Below are 23,163 nucleotides of genomic sequence, written 5' to 3' on the forward strand. Positions count from 1 at the left end.
GCCCTCAGGTCACTTGCCTTCCTCCCCAGCAGACTTTTGAAGTGAATCTAAAAACAAGAAAACCCCTCTGCCCCTGTGTATCTTGTTTGCACTAGAAAAATTACCTGTAAAACCCCATCCACAGATGTTATTAAAAATAAGAAACAGTGACATCACTCCATATATGCACAAAATGGAAAAAGAAGTCAGGTAGTTCACACCTTAAAAAGGAGGGTACGTGGTCGTTTTAAGTAATCAAGTACCTGGCAAGACCTGATTTAATTAAAGCCATGTATTCAATGCTGTTTCCACTTCCCTTGGTTAATGCATCATATATTCCACTGGTACAATACCCTAATTAATGGCACATGGTTTAATTAGCATCTGCCTTACAGCATTATTTGATAAATTTTATTTGAAACAAGTCTCAACTCCTAGACATAATCAAAAAGCTCTTCCGATTCCTTAAAAATGAACAGAGTCAGCCTTGGGATGCTAGCAGAAATGGGGAGAAATGGTCTAATGACTCCTCTTTTTAAGTGCCTCCCAACTGGGATTAAAGATCACTGGGAAATTTCTGAAAGTAACCTGAGCATCACCTCTTACAGGTGACATTTAACAGGCCTAAGGTGGGGCTTGCACATAGTATTAAGAAGTAGCCCCAGGTGATTCAAAAGTATAGTAAGGGTTGAGAAGGGAAAGGAGTTGGGGAGTTCCCTTCTGCATTTAACACTCCATTCCCGGGGGCTGGCCTAACAGGGAAGGTAAGGCAGACTTACATAAAACAAACAGACTATTCCCAATTTATCTCTAGAAGTGTTAGCGGTGTAAGAGTGGGCAGCTACTGAACTATTCAGAAGAGAGAACAAAACTCTATAATAAGGAGTTTGGATGTGGCCCAAGTGCAAAACAGGCTGGGGATTGGGAAGAGGCTGGGAGCAGGGCCACTCGCCCGTGCTTTCAGAGAGCTCACCATATGCGGAGGAAGACTGTCTTCTACATGTTACACTTCATCAAAAGACTTGCTTAAACTAAATGCAGTGAAGATCATCTACAGTGCAAAAAAAAAAACCAAACCTGTTAGAAATAACCCTATTGAATGGTCCTTATGAGTGGGCCCTATGTGAAGGCTGGAGCTCTTAATTTAGGTCTCTGTTTTGACAACTACATTCTGGTTTTATTTCATGCCAACTTAAAGGTGTGTCTTGGTTCTACTGCCTTCTCAGTCAGTCTGAACAATGGCTATTGGTTAAAATTACTACTGACTTAAAACAGGGGAGCTAAAAACATACAGTTGCTCTTACAAATAGGTCTGTGTGGAGGCCAAGTATTTTCAAAAGTTCAGCCAACTCACTAATCATGGTCCTTATAATTTAATGAACTCAGCATCTGCCTACTTTCTAATCTATAAAGCTCGGTATTTTTGTTGCTTTTTAATAAGCAAATGGCAATTTGAAAAATCTTCAGTGGTATTTTAATTTTCTACCATGAATCTCCCTGCTGTTAATTCTACTGTAGGTCTGCAGCAACAGAAACAGGAAAATATCAGACTTACCCAAATTATGCCTTGTACTGTTGTGTTCCCAGGTAAGACGTCAGGCCCTTGTTAAAATATCTGTTAAACGAACTCCACCTGTATTAATCCAAAGTGGCTGCTATTTCACAGGTGAGCTTCATAGCAAACAGGTTACTAAAAAAAAAAAAGCATCTGATACGTAACATTTAGTTTTCGATGTGAATAATCAATATTCTCAAGGAATGGATGTGCAGAGAAACAGTATAACAACAGATACATGGAAGAATTTTCATTGGGAAAAATGTACTTTAAGGAAAATTATTAGGGCTTGTATCTATAGAAAGACACCTATGGTCCACCAAAGTTTGTTAAGTTAAACTACTGAAAAGTACAGGCATCCATGGGACTTCCCTGATGGCACAGTGGTTAAGAATCCACCTGCCACGGGTTCAGTCCCTGGTCTGGGAAGATCCCACATGCTGTGGAGCAACTAAGCCCGTGCGCCCCAACTACTGAGCCCCCGTGCTGCAACTACTGGAGCCCGGACACCTACAGCCTGTGCTCCACGACAAGAGAAGCCACCGCAGTGAGAAGCCCGTGCACCGCAACGAAGAGTAGCCCCCACTTGCTGCAGAGAAAGACTGCGCAGCAACAAAGATCCAACGCAGACAAAATAATAAATGAAGTTAATAGAAGTACAGGTCCACAATCCCTTCTCCAAAACCCTTGGGCTCATTTGCAGCATTTTGGAATTATGAATGTTAAATAATTTTTTAAAGCACACATAATGTAGCAACCCACAGAGGTCTGAGGCAGCACCTAGATCAAACACAGAAAGTAATCAAACATTAAACATTGCCACAGTAAAACGTACGAACAGTCCCATTTAATACCATAAATAGCCTCAACAGTTCAGATCAGGTTTTGCTGTAAAATTATATACACAATTTTTTTCCAGAGTTGTTCTGGATTTTAGAATTACAGATAAGAGACTTGGGGACCTCTATAAAATAGATGAATTTGTATGGGAATGGGAACTATCCAAAATTTTAAGAGACCTTCCCTGAGACATTACTCTTTTTGAAGAATTTGGAATCTTATTGTGAGAACCAATGAAAGTTTAAATATTAAACCAATGAATAATATTTAAACAGTTTTCATGGCATTTAAAAAATAAACAGTTGCATTATAGCAGAAAGTCACATGTGTTGCATCACTCAGTGTTACAATTTAATGACAGGAGATAATTAAGCATCAGCACCATAAAACTGTTAAGATGCTTCTTAAAATCCAAGTAAACAGTTCTAAAGCACTGAAAATTCCATTTAAATACCAACCTGCAGCATCAATAGTTTTAAAAGCTATAACCCAGTGACTGGTTCTCACAGTAGTCAGTGACTGTATTCTGGCAACTGTAGGACAAAGTTCTTCCATTACTAAATATTAAGCTTTCTGATAACCTCCCATTTATCAATAGTATCTCAAGAGTCACAAAAGGAAAGAACTATAAGTTATTTAGAGAACTCTGTTTGTAATTTAGATTTGCACAAGGACATGTATTCTAGCAAAAAAGCAAAGACTATTTTCACCATACTAATTTTTTGCTTTCATAGATTCTCAGAATAAGGTTTACATAATAATTTTTAACCCTTAAAAGTCAGCTCAGTTCAATTACAACCATAGAAACTGTACTGGTATCAGAACATAACTATTTTATTACAAAACTTAACAGTATTTACAAAATGAAAAAATAATCAAATGACTATTGCAGGCCAAAGTTAGAGGTTTTTGAGCCGTGACTGAAGAAAAATTAAGCAACATTTTCATGCACTCACACACCAGATCATTTGTGAAATATGCAAACTCTTAAAATTCATGTTAGTAAAACTTCCATGTATTCACAATACTTGTATGTTTATTGGAAGATGGCAAAAAAAAAATCCATGGTTCTGTACAGTAAGTTTAATATTAACACAGTTTGTTCATTTCCTTTAATGTTTTTTGGCTTTCATGAATACTCATTGCATTGAACATTTTGCAAGTAAGAATTATAATAGTACCTCTGTCACCTTGCTGGATTCATCACCACAAAAAAACACACTAATAGTTTAATGCTTTTGCAGTAAACTGAATAGTTATAACTCCAAAGTTATATTAAACTGAAGCCTTCATTGTGGTCAATAGCTTGGATCAGTTTAGAGCGTAGAGTTTCTTTGTCCGTGTATTTTGGAAGATCCAGAAGATTAAAACAGGTATGGGAAACTGGGAGATATTCCTCACCACCTCCTGTTGACTGGATGACTAGTATTAGACTCTTCATACCAAGAATAGGAATGCGATCACTACCTGTCAAAAATACTGCCAAGAAAAAAACCATTGAGCCAACTACTTTTTATCAAAACAACAATATGGAGTATCAATTATTAAGACAATCACCACAGCAAAGCTTTACAGTAACATTTGCTCTAATGGAAATGTTACTTCTATTGGAAGCCTATCTCCAGAATTTGTGGAAGCATGATTTTGAGACACATCCAAACAATATTTTTTCTTTAAAAGTGTAATCTTAATATTAGCACACAGGAGATGCTTAATAAATGTTTGGTACATGAATTACTACTGTCCCTGAAACACTCTGAGAAAACTTCTTTTTGAAAAGAATAGCCATTTAGAACTAGTTTATAAACAAAATGCAGTTTTATGATCCCTTTTTCTACTTGTCTTGTTTCTGTCATTTTTAAACAGAAATTTATAATCGGCAGCCAAATCTCAAATCACTGAAGATGACCTGTCATCCTATGATATGCAAAACAGACACAGATTAGGCTATAAATAAGAGAAGTCCTGGAATAGAAGAGTTCTATTTTCTATACCAATTCCCAAAGTTTTCATGCAGAAGCAAGGAGAAAAAGAAAATGAAGACTGAACACAGAAAAGAGCTACATTGCAGAGATCATTTTAGAAATTCTAAAAGGAATTACATCCCTAGTTTATTGTAATCAGTGTTATAAATTGTTTTCTTTCATCTGAAAGAAACAATTCTATTTTGGAAGCTAACTGAATTTAGCTTTCAAAATATGAAAACACATGTAATAATGTAGATTAGAAAAATTAAAAACAGGACCTTGGTATAATAAGGAAAAAACCTTACCCACTAAAATGAATCAATTAATCTCCTGTGAGAATAAGTTTATTAGATTCCATTCTCATAAAACACAAAATTAGAAATACTTACACAAAAATTGCTTTTTCTTTTCCAATGGTAATTCGTGAAATACTTCCCAAAACATTTTTATTGTAGGATGTTCTGCCCAATATTCTCCTTTGTATTCTGTATTCTAAAAACAACACAACCTTTTATTAATATTAAGAGAGATGTTTTATCTCGAATCTGACAAACTGGCTTCCTTAGCACATAAAGCTAACATTGTCCAGGTGTTTGAAACTCATGTGATTCAGTTAACTACTTACTACTTCTTGGGCATTTTGCAATTGTTAGTTCCAGGGGAAAGGGAAGAAAGTATGTATGAAATCAGCAGAAATGTCTCCCACCTCCCAATTCAAAGAACATGATAGGATTGTAATATCTTCCAAAGTAAATATTTAAAGGATAAACCAGAATTACTAAAATATTAATGGATTAAAGTTCAACATGGAATTAAGTATCTGTAATAATTATAAAATTTTCTTTCCCTATATTGATGAACAGAAGTCATACTAATTATTTTGTATTATTCTATCTTCTCTTTAAAAAATAAATGGTTCTAAGAGCAACACCGGTAATTTTCTGTGGTAGTTTCCAAGATGGCCCTCAAAGATCTCTGCCTCCTGCTATTCATGCCCTTGTGTAGTCCCTTCCCACACTGCAGACCTGACCTCTAATGATTAGGATATTGTAGATATGAGAATGCATGACTTCTGAGGCTAGATGACAAAAACTTCTGTGGCTTTAGCTTCTTTTTGATCACTCACTCTAAGGGGGAGCCAGCTGCCATTTCATGAGGACATTCAAACAGCCCCATGGAGAGGTCCTCATGGTGAGATTCTGAGGCCTTTGGTCAACAGCCATGTGAGTGAGCCATCTTGGAAGGGAAATTCTATCCTTAAATCTCAGATGACTAACAGCAACAGTCAGTATTATGACTGCAACCACGTGAGAGACCTCTGAGCTAAAATCACTGGACTAAATACACCTCTGAATTCCAGACCCTCAGAAACTATGTGAGACAATAAATGTCACTGTCATCTTTCAGCCACTATGTTTTGGGGTAATTTGCAACAAAACAGCTAATACACTTCCCCTTTAACACACACTCCTTTCTTTGTTCATCAGGCTAATTTCTATTTATCCTTTAGGGTTCAGATTAAATGTCACCTAATTCATTCATTGACTCATTCAACACATATATAATGAGCTTTAGTCAAAGTTTGGGGCCATGGGGAAACTTCAGTGAACAAAGTTCTTACTTACCTGGTGGAGTGTACCATCTATGAGACGCTTTCCCAGTTTCTGTAGCCTAGGTCAGGCTTCTCCTTATATACCATTCACTAAACTCCCTTCCTTTATATTCATCACAGTTCAATTACTTAATGTCCAGCCTCCTTACTAGAGGACAAAGACCATGTCTCAATCTTATTTACTGCTCTCTTCCTAATCTGTTGCATAGTATCAGGCAACCAGTAGGGGCTCAATGAATATTTGCTTGTGGGCTTCTTGAATTTGGGGCTCTTTTTGTAGCCATGATTATCTCAATGACTGAACGCCTGAGAAATCCACAACATATTTGCTATTAAATTTTTTTTTTTTGCGGTACGCGGGCCTCTCACTGTTGTGGCCTCTCCCGTTGCGGAGCACAGGCTCCGGACGCGCAGGCTCAGCGGCCATGGCTCACAGGCCCAGCCGCTCCGCAGCATGTGGGATCTTCCCGGACCGGGGCACGAACCCATGTCCCCTGCATTGGCAGGCGGACTCTCAACCACTGTGCTACCAGGGAAGCCCTTGCTATTAATTTATAAAGGTTTGGAGAAAATGGTTTGAATTTTAGAAATCAGCTGATGTATTAACTTGTTTGAATTAGTCTGTGACCATGTTAGTGGGGAAATGAAAGGAGGATGCCTAGTTTTTTCTATTTTCCTTTTTTTTTTAAACCTCAAGATGGTTCTGGGGAAATGTCTACACAGTCCTGATGAAGAAGAGCATCTAAAGTCATAAATCATAATCAATGAAATTATAATGAATCAGATACACAGTGGAAAAAACTAAGTATACTAAGTACACTAAAATATACTTAAAAAAATGTCCTGTCTTACTGAATGAACACTTCTATCAGTTATATCTTCAGGCAAGGTTTTAACTACTTGCTGAGTACCCTTCTAAGGCTCTGGAAATACAGCAGTGAACACAGAGAAAAAAATCCTGCCTTTATGGTGCCTACATTTGTAGTGGGGGGTAAGGAGCAGCAGACAGTAAAGACAATTTAAGTTTTATTTAGTCAAATTCAAAGAAGAAAAATAAAAGCACAGAAGGGAGATAGGGATGTATATGTGCACGTGTGCAATTTTTAGTAAGTTACCGAGTGAAGGTCTCTGAAAAGATATAAAGACATAAAGGAAATGAGAGCAAGAAACATTTGGAATTACCAAGGTGAAGGGAATTCCAGGCACAGGAAATAGAAAGACCACAAGACTGGAGGGTTCTAGGCTCAGCAAAGAAGCCAATAAGGCTGAAGCAGAGTGAGAGGAGGAATGAAAGAAGATGAGGCAAGAAGGATAAACTGTGTAGGATCTAAAGTGTGATGAGAGGTCATTACATTGTTTTCATTGTAGAGTGACTAGAGGTGGGGTCCATTTCCACTGGGGTATCCTTAAAGTCAATACAGCTTTCTTCTCTTCAGCAGATCAATTTACCCCCAAAAAGGAATCTTCACTCTCCTTCCTAGAGGATTTAAGCCTGGCTACCAGCTTTCTGAGTGCCAGCTTCAGTTCTACCTGTTTTCCCAGATTCTAAAGCCTCTCTCCAGAGTTGTATTTTGCTGGGTAGGAAAGGGGATGTGAGAGGTCTAATAATTCCTTAAGTTAGCTCTGAAGTAATCCTATTGCTCTTAGCCCTGCCCTGCATCCCTGCCATTACAGTAGCATGATGTGCCAATTCCTGAGCCTTTCAGAGATTCTACATTGTGACACGGGTTGCCCCTTGACAACCCTGTCCCTCTGGAGGCTTCGAATTCAATTTTCTTTGTTCTAAGTCACTCAACTCATCCACCTATTCTCTCTCTTTTTAAAAATATTTATTTTATTTATTTATTTTCCTTATTTTTTTTTTTTTTGCTGCATCGGGTCTTACTTAGCTGCAGCACACGGGATCTTTGTTGAGGCATGCAGGATCTTCTCGTTATGGTGCCACTGTCTGTTCGGGTCTCTCTCTAGTTGTGGCATGCAGGTTTTCTCTCTCTAGTTGTGGCGTGGGGGCTCCAGAGCATGTGGGCTCTGTAGTTTGCGGTGTGCAGGCTCTCTTGCTGAGGCGTGCGAGCTCAGTAGTTGTGGCGGGCGGGCTTAGTTGTCCCGCGGCATGTGGGATCTTAGTTCCCTGACCAGGGATCAAATGCACCTCCCCTGCGTTGCAAGGTGGATTCCTTACCATTGGACCACCAGGGAAGTCCCCATCCACCTACTTTCTATCTTCTAAAACTATTTTTTCTCTTGCTCACTGTGTTTTTTTTGGGGGGGGGTGGGGGTGATTATTCCTATTTTTATTCCTTTATTGTCATTCTAGTGAGATTTTGGGAGGGAGCAGAGAAAAATGTGTTTATTCCAATACGTCTAACCAGAAGTCCTAACTTATTTTTAATTTAAAACTTTTATTCCCTAGATTATTACACAGTAAAATTGACTTTTTCTGATGTGTGTATAGTTCCATGAGTTTGAAACACATGTAGAGATAAACCACCACCACAATCAGGATACTGAACAATTCCATCAACCCAAAGAACTCTCTTGTGTTACCCCTCTGCAGTCACACTCTCTCCATCCCTAGCCCCTGTTCACCATAGTTTTGGCTTTTCAAGAATGTCATATAAGTGGAATCATATGGTATGTAATTCTCTGAGACTGACTTCTTTCACTCAGCATAAGGACTCTGAGAGTCATCTCAGGCATTGCATGTGTCAATAGTGCCTTCCGTTTTAACACACAGTAGTATTCTACTGTATGGATGCAGCACAGTTGGTTTATCCATTCACCCATTGAAGGATATCTGTGCTGTTTGACTTGTTTGCAGATTTTTAAAAACATAATTAAAAAAAAAACCTGTAGTAAAATACACATAACCTGAAGCTGATCATCTTAACCTTTTTAAAGTGTACAGTTTGGTAGCATTAAATACATTGGCATTACATGCAACCATCACCACCTTCCATCTCCAGAAGCTTTTCATCTTCCAAAACTGAAACTCTGTACCCATTAAACAATAATGCTTCTTTCCTCCCTTGTTTATAGATTTTTGTTTGAACATAATATCTAGGAATGGAACTGCTAGAGAATGTAATAACAAATATATGTTTAATTTTATAAGAAAATGTCAAACTGTTTCCAAAGTGGCTGTATCATTTGTATTCTCAACAGCAATGTATGAAAGTTCCTAATGCTTTGTATCCTTGTTAGACTTAATAACATATTTTTTTATGTTAGCTAACTTAACAGGTATACAGTATAGAACTACTAATGCAAAAGCTGTATCAGAGGTTGCTAGATTACAAAGATGGAAAAATGTACAGATCAACCCTGCATACATCTTTCTTAAAGTTGATCTAACGTAGCACTTTTCACTAAATGTTTATCTGAAGAAATATCTGAGAATTACTTGTATAGAAAAGAAAAAAGTTGTTTAAAAATTCCCAATCTTCTCCCTAAAGTTTCCTGTATTGGTTAAGGCATCAGTAATGAAAATCATGAGTATTATTTATTCTCTGATAAAAAACTTAACATTGAGACTAATCAGAAAAAAAGGAAACAAAGATCTTAATCACTGTGAGTGCTTTTCATAATGGTTTTCCTAGGATTGAGGCAGAATGAAAGCCCATTCAGTTTTAGCTGGGGCTTCTATTCAGCCTCTATCATAGATAATATTTTTCTATATGAATACCACCAATACCAGAGACATAAAAATGTTATCTAATTCATACAATTAAAATTCATTCATTGTGGAGTAAGAAGGGTACAGTGTTTTCCTATAAAAACGATAGTACTAAATAGTGTAAAATGGAAAATAATAAATGAAAGAGCAAGATTTCCATCAACAAGCCATGTTTTCCTTTTGCCTTTCCATTTAAACAATATCAGAGATTTGTTTTCCCCTACCTTTTCCAGTTCCTTCCAGTCATAATTCGTATTTCCAATAACCATTGCTTGTAGTTCATTAGGCTGGAAGAGCTGAAGGACTTTTCCTCCACAGACCTTATGAAAGCCCGCATGAAAAGCATCAAATAAGGAAGCCACTGATTTATTGAATATGTAATCCACATAAGCATCAACAAACTCCTGCCTAGAAATGAAAAAGCACACATGCACAGAATATAAAAATCATTTTTTATAGAGAATACATATTGAAGTCTTATTAAAACTTTGAATGCAGCTGTACTTTTTGCTACTTATGTATAAAACTGAGAAAGTATGAGTAAGGTTCAAAGGGACAAAGTCTTTATGAAGAAGTCTATTATTCTTTCTATACAAAAATCTGGTATATCTATGAGGCATGTACAATCTCTCATTTACAGCCATTCTTAGGCTATTTCTAAGTGAAAGATTTCATTTCCTAATGGGGAGAATGATGATACAAATGGCTATAAAAAATTTTTTAAATTCACAAATTATTCAGAATTTATACGTACCATTCCACATACATCCCTAAAAAGAATAACCTCTTAAAAACACTAGGTGACCAAAAAAAATGAGAGCTTCGGATTCAGACTATTTGACAGACTACAGTCTGTTTTTCCTTGGGTTTCAAGGAATCTGATAACACAATTTATTTAAAAAACTAAAAACCCAAGAGGGACATTAAGTATTCTTTAAGGATAATCATTAAAGATTACAAGTGCAGTTTCTTTTCAAATGTATGTGCACATACATATAAATACACACATACACATGAACACTTTGGATGCTTTTCTTCCTGTTATGATACAAAAGGAAACCCCTTTACCCAATAATTAGAACTACAATTTTATTCAATTTGTTCTGTTAGCCACAAACACTTTATGAGTTATCTGGTCAAACCAATAATGAGAATGGGTACTAGAGGATTTCGATATTTCATACTCCTGTTTTACAAATTAAAAAGGATGATTCTATAAATGGGAATACTGGTAAATTTAGTCATCTACAGATAATCATTTTAGCAAAGTTTAAAATAATACCAAACTGAATTTACAAAGAGGGAAAAAAAAAAAAGTTTAAAGGAAGATATTATAAAACTGGGTGGCCCTAAGGCAAAATTAATAATAGCATATGCTTATCAGCATAAGGTTCTGATGAGAAGAAACAGATAATTTTGTAATGCATAATTTTATAATTAATCTAATGAGAAAGTCAAATTTATACTAGGTAAGTCTCTTAAGTACAAAAGGTTAAATTGTTTTATGGGCTAACATTTTTGCCTTCAACACTTTCATTATGTAACTAGGACTGGCAGTACGAAGATCAAAATTCTTTAAATTACTTCTAAATAATCTATGGGAAACAATATTTGTTAGAAACTTAAAGAATTAGTCCAACAATAGAAACTTTAAAAGCTGAAAAAAACAATCTTTCTAAATCATAGTCAAAGTTTTTCAAAACCAAGTTTTTTTTTAAAGGGTAAGTAGAAAGACCTAAATTATTTTCACATTATTTTTAAAACAGCTTTGTTTTTTATCAAAGTAGAAGTATATACATTTTAAAATGTCAAACAGTAATAATCCTAACAGCCAACATTTACTGAGCACATACATGTGCTAGGTACTACTCTAAGCATTTTAAAATTATCGCCTCATTTAATCCTCAAAATAACCCCATGAAGTATGTATAATTTATCATCCCATTTTACGGAAAAAGAGACTATGAGGCATGGAGACATAAACTAATTTACCTAAACTTAGTTATACAGCTTCTAAGTAGTAGAATCAGGATTATAATCATTTGGATCAAGTCCCTGGCAATTTGAAGAAAACTATTAACTATTTTTGCTATTCCTTCTGATATTTACCTTCAAACTTCAACACAGTTCTATTGTTATTCCTTGATTTACAATTATAAATATTATCTGATGCAGTGAATACTGAATATTGGTTCAATATTTATTGTTAACATTTTTATGATTATAAATATTCAGCTAGGGAGTATTCTATGATTACTTTTCTTAAAAAGAACTTTTGTTTCCCTTAGGTTGCTACCTCATCTCCAACTTCAATAGAAATGTCAATCTCCTCTAGATTCATTCAAATATTTTAGGTTGCATTTTTCTCCTGAAGACATTCCTCCTGGAGCCCTCCATCTTCTTGATCTACCGCAGACTGACTGCTCTTTCTAAATCATGTACACACTGCTGTTTCTCTTTGTCTCTATTTGTTTTTTTTTGGATTCCCTGTCTTCCTCGTTCTTGGTTCAATTCCTTGTTTTGGTAAGACACATCCTCCACACATTCTTAAGAAAAATGCGCTGGAAGTAAATTCTCTGAGACTCTGCATGTATAAAAATGTTTTTATATACCACATACTTGATAGTTTCAATATAGAATTCTATGTTAAAAATAATTTTTTCCCAGAATTTTGATCTCCTAGCTTCAGTGTCATTCTTTAGAAGCCTGATGTTATTTTGATTCTTAATTCTTTGCGTATGGTCTGCTTTTTTTTTTTCTGAAAGGTTTTAGGGTCCCTTTTTCTTTGGGTTTTGAAATTTCATGTATTTTTGCCTTGGCATGTTTTTTCAGTTCACATGCTTTCCATCTTAAAAGGCATGTCATTCAGTTCTGGGAAGTTTTTTTTCGTACCATTTCTTTGACAAATTTCATTCATTCCATTTCCTTCAGTGAATTTTTTTCAGTTTTTAATAGTATCCTTATGGATGCCACTCTTACCATCTTGAGGATACTGATTTCAATTTTCATTGAAGTTTTGTTTTTCATCCTACACTGTTTGTGTTTCCTTGGCATTCTTTTTCACTATTTTGGTCCTTTCTTAAATATCTACTGATCTTTGGTTATTCACTTACATTTAAAAGTTAGGCAGTTTTCCCAGAGAAGAATCCTCCAATATAGAGTGTCAAGGAGGAGGGAGCTGTAGACTGTCACTTAATCTCCCTGTTTTCATTTCAGCCCTTTGTCCCTGGCTGTACCTAACTGCCCTCAAATCCACAGTTCCTTTAGTTCAATCTCCCCATAATGTAAATTTCCAATCTGCCTAGGCTGGAGAGGGGAAGTTGCCAGCTACTTGTGTACTAAGGGAAATGGGTTTCTAACTGCTTCTTATAACAGCCAATCTTTCTGTTTCCAGCTTCCCCTTAAACTCCACAGACATACACATTTTAACCTGTTTTTTATTCTCAGTGCCTGAGGCCTCTGTTCTGCAATATGAACTGTCTGCCTTCTTGGCTCCCAGTCCATCTTATGTTGCAGCTTTTTCTGGCTGGCTGAAGTTAGGCACCACTGGCTTCTAGCTTCCAAAAACGTGTTTGCTGTTGTCTCCTCTCCCTTCTCTTTGTTCTTGTTGTTAATGATCTTTTAATCCCTTTACTAATATCTTAAAAGGAGCAAAAGGAAGATGAATTACGTCCTTACCATTCAAAATAAGTTTTATCTGAGTAAAAACTTAAGGTTGTGACATATTTCTAAATACAGAAGAAAATGCCTACTGAATCTTTTTACTACCACTGATGCTGCTTATAATTCACTTACCGATTTTGTTTGTTAACAGCTGTGTCTGCACCATTTAGAACCAGTTCTTTCACTTCTGTTGCACCAAAGTTTTCAACTGTGATCTATTAATTTAAATTTTTAAAAAAAGTCAATGTCAGACTCAAAACTTATTAGATTATTTTAATAACCTATTATTATAATCTACCTTTCTCTCATTAAATATAAGAAGTAATAAATTTGCAGTAAAATTCTGCTACCATAAGCTTATTTGTGAATTCTGCATAAAGCCACAACTAGAAATCTTCATCTTCTCTGGCAGTTTGAAATCCTACCTTGACTAACTAATTACAAATCAACAAGTGTTTGGTTTGTTAAAAACAGGAAACTGAGTATTTATCATGTGTAAAACTTCAGAAGGGTCACTATAGGAGTAAAATATTAGAAAGGATGTTTTCCACGGACAAGTGAAAGACTCGAAGTCAGAATGCATTCAGTTTAGACTAGCTATGCATTTTTCCCACATGATAGCTGCTACTCTTGAATTCTTCCTTGCTGCATTCTTAATTACAAGTTGTTTTTCCAGTTTGCCATTAATTTGGTCTATAAAGAGTCGGTTATTTTGAAACTTTTAATTTCCCTTACTAGTGTACTCATTTTCCTAATGTTACCATTCCCACCTTTGAATCTTTCTTCTTCCTATTCCCTTTTTTTTGGAATATTATCCTCTTCTTTTAAAACATTTTTTTTAGTATCTGTTGTCTATAAAACACTATGGTGGGAGTGGGATGATAAGAGATGAATAAATCCCTGCTCTGGAGTTTACTATCTAATAAAAGAGGAGAAATGTGATATGTAAACAACTCATTATAATAAAATCAATGCTATAATACAGACATGAACAAAATACTACCAGACCACAGAAGAAAGAAAACTTACTTCTAACTAGAGGAAGTATTAAAAACCTTGAGGAAGAAATGTCATTTGAAAAGCACCTGGAAGGGTAAGTAGGGCTCTGAAAGATTAGGAGAGGGTGGAAATTTCTGACTGAGTGCAGAGATTGAACAAAAGAATAGATATGAGAGCAAATATCAAAAAAAAGTATGCCCCTAAAAAGCAGGGATGGTAAGGTATATAAAAGAATATTGTGAGACATGACAAAATGCAGTATGAATGGAAGGATACAATGAAAGTTAGAAAGAAAGCCAGATTACAAAGGTCTTTTAAGTCCATTATAAAGCTATTATTCTACAAGTAATAAAGAGCCACTGAACGTCTGGGAAAGAAATGGTAGTAGGAAGGAATGTTTCAATTACCACAGTTCTTAGATATACTAAGCATTCACAAACTTGGTGATTGATAAATCAGAAATTAAATTGCTTGGAACCCAATGTTTCAGTCAATTGAGATGAACAGTAAAGATTCAATAATAACTGACATGGTTATAAGTGAATCAACTGAAAAGGAGAACTAAAATTTCATAGTAAACGGAAGTCCAAGGAGAATTTTTTTTCTTGAAAACTATTAAACATTACTAAAATAAATTAACTTATTTCCCCTAAATCTATCAAATTTTCTTATAACTAAACTATGTGCCAATTCTTAAAATGATCAAAGAATGGATAAACTTTATTGAGGGGGCATATAATTTTTTGGCAAGTTGTGTGATAGTGGAATATGGTATCTTTTGTCAGCTTTGACCATAAAAACATAAAGAGAACTGTTTAGGGGTGGGGGACAAACAAAGTTTTTGAAAAGACATAAAAAAAGAAAAACTGAAGGTTTTACCATTTTCCCAAGAGTCTAATTTATAATACTGAAATTGTTACTTCTGAAGTGACTTATAATCCTTGCTGATTTTCTCTTCTTTAGTTGTCAACTAGTCTACTTCTGCCAGATTCTCATTTGTCAGTGGCTTTGCATGTAACTGGATGATTTACTGAACACCCCTCTCAGAGAATTAAGTTCTGCATCTTTTACAAGATTTGCAATTTCATCTTTCAAATAATATTCCAATGTATTTGTATTTGTATTGCATCCAACCGTAAGACTAAATAGGCAAGGATGAATGTTAGTGTGAAAGGGATATCTGAGTGGGAATTAATCTTTTAGGTGGCAAATTCATTAGTGAATATTTTCATGTTACAATAACCTATGCTTCTCTAAACATTCTTGTAATTGCAGACTCAAAAAATGAACACTTTAATAAAGAGGACCCCTTGGATTTGTAAAGATCTTTAGTATAATGTTAAACAACACAGGCTTTGAAGTCACAGAGCTGGATACAAATACTATCTCTGAAGTGTGATGATTGTTTTCAGTTTTCTTTATATGTAAAATAAGGATAATAATACCTATCTCTTGGGATTACGAGGATTAAATGAAATAATGCATGTACTGTGACTAGCATATAGTTAATGCTCAATAAATGTTAGCTAAAGGGTTCTTTAAGAATACCATCCATCAAAATAAAGAAAAACCATAAGGCACAGCTGATAAATAAAAAGGGATGATGAACACTCAGGCTACTCTATGTCTTTTCATCTTACCGTAAAATTAAGACAAAATGTTTCCTCAACATCATCTTCTGGATAATCCAGTAACTGTTGCATGCTTCTGAAAAACAATATATGTTTCTTTGAAGTAAAATATTATTGAGTATTTTGACTATTTTGCTTATGACTAAGTATATATTTTCATTCATTCTTGATCAAATCCTTTTGTTAATTTGTACTTTTACATTTGTTTCAGAATGGTGGATGTACAATGGCAAACTTATAAACAATGCTGAAGAAAAAAAACCTACTCTAAGGCTTTCATCTCCTGCTTTGAATACAAAAGCATGTATCCACCTATTTTCAACACTTGTTCTTATTTATATACAATTTTTATTCCATTTTATGTAATAAATAAAAAGAAACTTTACATATTACATGTAGGAATGAAGGTGATTAGAAGTAAAAGTCCAAATAAATCATTTAACTACATTCAGGAAACATTACCTTCCTAAATTTATTATCAGATATTCACAAAGTATTGTTAAACTAAAAATTCAGTACATGGTTTTATACACATAATGCTTTCAGCAGAAAATTCTCAGTCTGAGTAACACAATGGGTTTTCCTTTATTAGAAGGGCTATTAGTTTATTTTGGAAATTCAACAAGAACAACAGAAACATAATTATTCCTAAAAGGAAAGCTTCTGGACATTCCCCATTTCCTATTTTCTAAACCCCACTCTTGCCACTTTGTACAACTAACCTCCCAACATCAGGCATTAGTTCTTTCAAATCATCCAGAGATGGCTTCTTTTTTAGCAGTTTCTTATACAAAGCCAAAGGAAAATGGAGGTCCACAATAGTAAAATTATAAATTGCTAATCCACAGATAACACCAATCAAGTGGAACAAATCACTGTCTTCAAATGTCTAAAATTATAAGGGAAAAATAAGTAAAGACTTGTTCTCCAAGTTAAAACATTAAACTTTCTCTGATTACAAAAACACATACTTGTGGTAGAAAGTTTTGGAGACACAGAAAAAAGTAATGAATAATAGGAAAAAAGTTCATTCTCATTCCCATCTCCCTGGGACAATATCACTGTTAGTATTTTTGCACATTTGCATTCAACGTATTTTCTGGGACAAACAAAATTAAAATTTAGTTGAGAGGATACTAAATATATAATTTCACAACTGGCTTTTTCCCCAGAAATAGAATCGTTTTCACATCTTTAAGCATTACATTAATAAATGAAATGATTACTAGAACTTTTTTTCTGATTTAAAAAATTATACACATTCAAAATTTGGAAAATAAAAAACCTAAAGAAGAAAATGAATTAAACACCTGTAATCCAATCACTTAGAAACACCCAAAAACAACGATTTAAAATTTTTTTAATGTATTTCCATCTACTATAAGTTCAGAAAAATAATTTAAAACATTATATTTAAGGCTTTCTCATTTTTCTAATTACAACACAGGTATTTTCTTATGTCATTAAATATTCTTCCAGGACCTCCCTGGTGGCGCAGTGGTTAAGAATCCACCTGCCAATGCAGGGGACACGGGTTCGAGCCCTGGTCCGGGAAGATCCCACATGCCGCAGAGCAACTAAGCCCATGCACCACAACTACTGAGCCTGCGCTCTAGAGACCACGTGCCTAGAGCCTATGCTCCACAATAAAAGAAGTCACCGCAGTGAGAAGCCCACGTACCACAATGAAGAGTAGCCCCTGCTCATTGCAACTAGAGAAAGCCTGAGCGCAGCAACAAAGACCCAAAGCAGCCAAAAATTAATTAATTAATTAAAAAAAAATTCTTCCAGAACACAATTTTTAATGGTTGCATATTATATCATATAAAAGTTCCATGGCTTACTAAGTTAGCTATTTTAACTATAGTTGGACATTTAGATTATTAAAATATTAAAAACAATGCTTATTCCTCTCACCTCTCCCACCCCAGTAATCTTTAGAGAATTAACATATGGTCACAGGAAATTCAGTAAGCATGACAATTAAGAGCAAACAATTTTTAAACTAGATCTGGGGCTCCAGACCTGGTTCATTCATTATCTAGCCTCAGTGTTTTCAAGATAAAAGTAGTATTAATTTCATATGGTTGTTGTGAGGATTAAGTGGAATAATGTATGTAAAATACTTTTAGCACAGTTCCTGAAGCACACAGTGAAGGCTCAATAAATATTATTCGAATTAGCTAGTAATTTTCAAAAGAAGATGGGCATCTTTTTTGCATATATTTTGGTCCGTAGTTTGGAATACCTCCTTAGAAGAAATTCTACTTTGCAAGGAAGAATTTCAAAGTCAAAGGAAAGTTAAGCATACTATCAAACTCTTTTCCTCCACAACTGTTCTAGTTTGTACCGCCATTTGTAGTCCAGGAAAATGACTATCTTTCCACATTTTCATCTGCATACACATACCATAGACACATAAAACATATTTCTGAATTTAAAAAATGACAACTTGTTTTACTATATATTTTTTACGATTAGTGATACTGAAAATTAGGGATTTGTGTGTTTGTGAAATGCCTCTTTGTATACTTGGCCCATTTATCTTTTGGGGGCTAGTGTTTACTTATATATTTGTATCTGAATTCATCATATGTCAGGGTTATTACCCTGTGTCATCTTTGTTACATATATGCTTTTTATGTTTTGTTATATCATATTTTTCATTGGTCAAATTAAACTTTTTCTTCTGTGATGTCCTACATTATGTTGAAGTTTAGAAAGTCCTTCTTAAGTAGGGCAGACTGAATATGTGTTAATCTCTCTTCTTCCAGAAATCCCTCTAAGTGAGAATAAAGGACCAAAAATGGCATAAACCCACAAGAAAAAAAGAATAGGGGAGGGTTTTAATAGCACTAAAGAGATTTCAATATTTCAAAATATGAGAAGTAAATGGATAGCTTGTCTGTTTCGGTAAAGCAGAAAAAACTGAAACAGTAGCTTTTAGAGGAAAGCCAGTAAAAAACAAGTTCATCTGTCCTGTAGGCTCAGGAACTGGAAGTGCCAATTAATACCTGTAAAGTCAGAGGTAGTCCAGGTAGCTCAGTTAGTAAAACATAAGAATCTGAAAGTCAGAGGTATCAGAGTGGGGTTGAAAATAGGATGCTTGGTGGAAAGGTTGTTGCCTTTTTGGAAAGGATGAACTAAAGAGGCTCTGGAATCTGAGGTAGCTGATGGTCAGGGTGCTGCGTTAAAAACAAAGGGATCGGGCTTCCCTGGTGGCGCAGTGGTTGAGGGTCCGCCTGCCAATGCAGGGGACGCGGGTTCGTGCTCTGGTCCGGGAGGATCCCACGTGCCGCGGAGCGGCTGGGCCCGTGAGCCATGGCCGCCGAGCCTGCGCGTCCGGAGCCTGTGCTCCGCAACGGGAGAGGCCACAGCGGTGGGAGGCCCGCGTACCGCAAAAAAAAACAAAAACAAAAAACAAAAAACAAAGGGATCAAATGAAGGTCTGTACAGTGAACAGTGAGAATCCTAGCTTCCCTTTGCAGTGTTTGGAACACTACTAGAACACTGACAGCCAGGGCTACAACCTTTCCTGTAAACACAAAGAATAAAAAACTTATATATGCTGACATTTGAGGGTTCGCCCTTGAGAGGCCCCCACCTACCTAATCACTCTATGAATAGGGCCAGTACACAGTGCCCATACACATAAAGTATCTAGGTAGCATTTCAGTGTCACACTCTAAAATAATAAACAGCCAAGAACCACAAGAAAAAGACAAAAGAAACAAACACAAGAAAACTGGATGAATAAGAAGTATTATGGGAAACAAAGAAAAACAATAAATTTTAAAAGACTACATTTAAAAAGATTAAAATCATAAAATATATCTTTTCAGAACATAATGAAATGAAACTGGAAATCAATATCAGAAGGAAATATGGAAAATTCACAAAGATGTGGAAATTAAACAACACACTCTTAAAAAAACCAATGGGTCAAAGAAGGTATCACAAGGGAAATCAGAAAATACTTAAGAGACTCCTGAAAATGAAAATACACACACAAAAATTTACGGAATGCAGGGAAAGCAGTGTTCAAAAAGTTTTTATATTTGTAAACATCTATTAAAAACAAGGGGACTTCCCTGGTGGTCCAGTGGTTAAGAATCTGCCTTCCAATGCAGGGGACGTAGGTTCGATCCCTGGTTGGGGAACGAGGATCTCACATGCCACGGGGCAACTAAGCCCACGTGCCGTAACTAGAGAGCCTGCGTGCCACAACTACTGAGCCCACGGGCTCTGGAGCCCGTGTGCCACAACTACTGGGCCCGTGCACTGCAACTACTGAGCCCACGCACCACAGCTAGAGAGGCCCGCGCACCACAACGAAGATCCTGTGTGCCACAACTAAGACCTGATGCAGCCAAATAAAAAAATTAATTAATTAATTAAAAAGAAACAATCTCTCAAATAAATAACCTAACTTTATATCCTAAGGAGCTACAAAAAGAAGAGCAAACCAAACCCAAACCTAGCAGAGGGGGAAAATAATAAAGATTAAAGTGGAGATAAATGAAATGAGAATGGAAAAGCAATACACAAAGCAACAAAACCTAATGGTGATTCTTTTTTTTTTTTTTTTTTGGCGGTACACGGGCCTCACACTGTTGTGGCCTCTCCTGTTGTGGAGCACAGGCTCTGAACACGCAGGCTCAGCGGCCATGGCTCACGGGCCCAGCTGCTCCGCGGCATGTGGGATCTTCCCGTACCGGGACACGAACCCATGTCCCCTGCATCGGCAGGCGGACTCTCAACCACTGCGCCACCAAGGAAGCCCCAAGATGATTCTTTTAAAAGATTAACAGAATTAACAAAACTTTAGCTAGAATGACCAAGAAAAAAAGAGAGAAGACTTACTAAAATCAGGACCGAAAGTGTGGACATTACTATCAACCTCAGAGAAATAAAAAGGATTATAAGAGAATACTATAAATAACTGCATGCCATCAAAATAGATAATCCAGATGAAATGGACAAATTCCTAGAAACACACAAACTACTAACTGACGCTAGAAGAATTAGAAAACCTAAAGAAACTTATAACAAGAGATTGAATCATCAATCAAAAACCTTCCAACCAACAAAAACCTGAGACCATATTCTACCAAACATTTAGAAGAATTAACACCAATCATTCTCAAACTCTTCCAAGAAATGGAAGAGAAGGAAACAGTTCTTAACTCATTCTATGAGGTCAGGTATACCATGACACCAAAGCCAGACAACGACATCACACACACACACAAAAGAAAACTATACAGCAGTATTCCTTACAAATAAGAACAGAGAAATCATCAACAGAATACTAGGCAACTGAATCCAGCAGCACATTAAAAGGATTACACACCATGACCAAGTGGGCTTTATCCCAGGACTGCAATGTCGTTCAACATAAGAAAATCAACCAATGTAATATATCACATAATGGAATGAAGGAAGGAAACCACATGATCATCTCAACTGATGCAGAAAAAAACATATGAATAAAATCCAACACCCCTTCATGATAAATAAACTCAGTAAACTAGGCATAGAAGGGAATTTCCTTAACATGATTCAAGGTATTTATGAAAAACCCACAGTTGACATTCCACTCAGATCGGGAAAAATTGAGAAGCATGTCCACTGTCACCACTTGCATTTGAAAGCATACTGGAAGTTCAAGGTGGGGCAATCAGACAAGAGAAAGAAATAAAGGTATACAAATTGGAAAGAAAGAAGTAAAATTAAATCTATTGAATTTATAGATGACACGATTTTGTATACAGAAATCCTAAAGAATGCACAAAACAAACTATTAGTGCTAATAAATGAATTCAGCACATGATCAACACAAAAAATCAGCTCTATTTCTACACAGTAGCAATGAACTAAAAATAAAGAAAATAATTCCATTTACGATAGCATCAAAAAGAATAAAATACAGAGAAATAAATTTAACCAAGGAAGTGTAAGACTTGTACACTGAAAACTATAAAACATTGCTGAAAGAAATTAAAAGACCTAAATAACTGGAAAGACATCCAATGTTCATAGACTAGAAGATAATATTGTTAAGATGGCCATACTTCCCAAACTGATTCAATACATTCTCTATCAAAACCTCAATGGCCTTTTTTGCAGAAATGGAAAAGCTAACTGTAAAATTCATACAGTTCATTCATTCATACAGAATTGTAAGGGACCGCTAATAGTCAAAAGAATCTTGAACGAGAAGAGCGAAGTGGGAGAACTCACACATTCCAATTTTAAAATCTGCAAAGCTATAGTAAACGAGACAGTGTAGTACTGGCATAAGAATAGACATATACACCACTGGAATAAAACTGAGAGTCCAGAAATAAATCCATATAGCTACAGTCAATTAATTTTCAACAGGGTGCCAAGACTTAACAAACAATGGTGGGACAACCAGGTATTCACATGCAAAGAATGAAGTTGAACTCTTACCTCACACCATGGACAAAAATGAACTCAAAATAGATGAAAGACCTAAATATAACAGCTAAAACTATAAAACTCTTAGAAGAAAACTCAGGGGTAAATCTTCATGACCCTGAATTTGTCCATGGTTTCTTAGTTATAACACCAAAAAGCACAAGCAATAACATAATAGACAAAAAAAAGACTTCACCAAAATTTAAAACTTTTGTTATCAAAGGACACTAGCAAGAAAGTAAAAAGATAATTCATACACTGGGAGAGAATATTTGCAAATCATATATTTGACAAGGGTCTAGTATCCAGAATACATAAAAGAACTCCTAAAACTCAGCAACAAAAAGAAAAACAAGCCAATTAAAAAAGTGTATAAGACTTAAAAAGACATTTTGCTAAAGAAGGCATACAAATGGCCAAACAAGCACATCATTAGCCAGTAGGGGATGCAAATCAAATCACAATGAGAGGGACTTCCCTGGTAGTCCGGTGGGTAAGACTACATGCTCCCAATGCAGGGGGCCCCAGGTTCAATCCCTGGTCAGGGAACTAGATTCCACATGCATGCCGCAACTAAGAAGCCTGCATGCCACAAGTAAACATGCCGCAGCAAATATCCCACGTGCCACAACTAAGACACGGTGCAGCCAAAATAAACAAATTAATTAATTAATTTTAAAAAACCACAGTGAGATACCACTTCATACCCATTATCATAATAAGAAAAATACAGAAATACATATATAAAATATATTTATATATATATATATATATATATATATATATATATATATATATAT

General features: G+C 35.6%; 1 protein-coding gene across 5 annotated transcripts in view; it reads right to left on the bottom strand.

Annotated features, from left to right (window-relative positions):
- Positions 1-23,163, bottom strand: part of HERC4 (HECT and RLD domain containing E3 ubiquitin protein ligase 4) — a 137,880-nt gene that overhangs the window by 2,644 nt on the left and 112,073 nt on the right. For 2 of the 5 annotated variants that reach the window (XM_029201250.1, XM_029201255.1), the window contains exons 20-26: positions 16,642-16,808; positions 15,929-15,995; positions 13,422-13,504; positions 9,851-10,034; positions 4,731-4,833; positions 1,535-3,853; positions 953-1,030 (exon numbers count right to left, since the gene is read on the bottom strand). In XM_029201250.1, the coding sequence (XP_029057083.1) occupies positions 3,645-3,853; positions 4,731-4,833; positions 9,851-10,034; positions 13,422-13,504; positions 15,929-15,995; positions 16,642-16,808 (813 nt within the window). In that variant the 3' untranslated portion in view covers positions 953-1,030; positions 1,535-3,644. Of the gene's footprint in view, positions 1-952; positions 1,031-1,534; positions 3,854-4,730; positions 4,834-9,850; positions 10,035-13,421; positions 13,505-15,928; positions 15,996-16,641; positions 16,809-23,163 lie in introns of those variants that run through there. The other 3 variants (XM_029201251.1, XM_029201252.1, XM_029201256.1) reach the window with 3 other exon arrangements.

This window comes from Monodon monoceros, unplaced genomic scaffold (genome assembly GCF_005190385.1).
Source record: "Monodon monoceros isolate NGI ecotype Baffin Bay Population unplaced genomic scaffold, NGI_Narwhal_1 Super_Scaffold_4, whole genome shotgun sequence".
NCBI lineage: Eukaryota > Metazoa > Chordata > Mammalia > Artiodactyla > Monodontidae > Monodon > Monodon monoceros.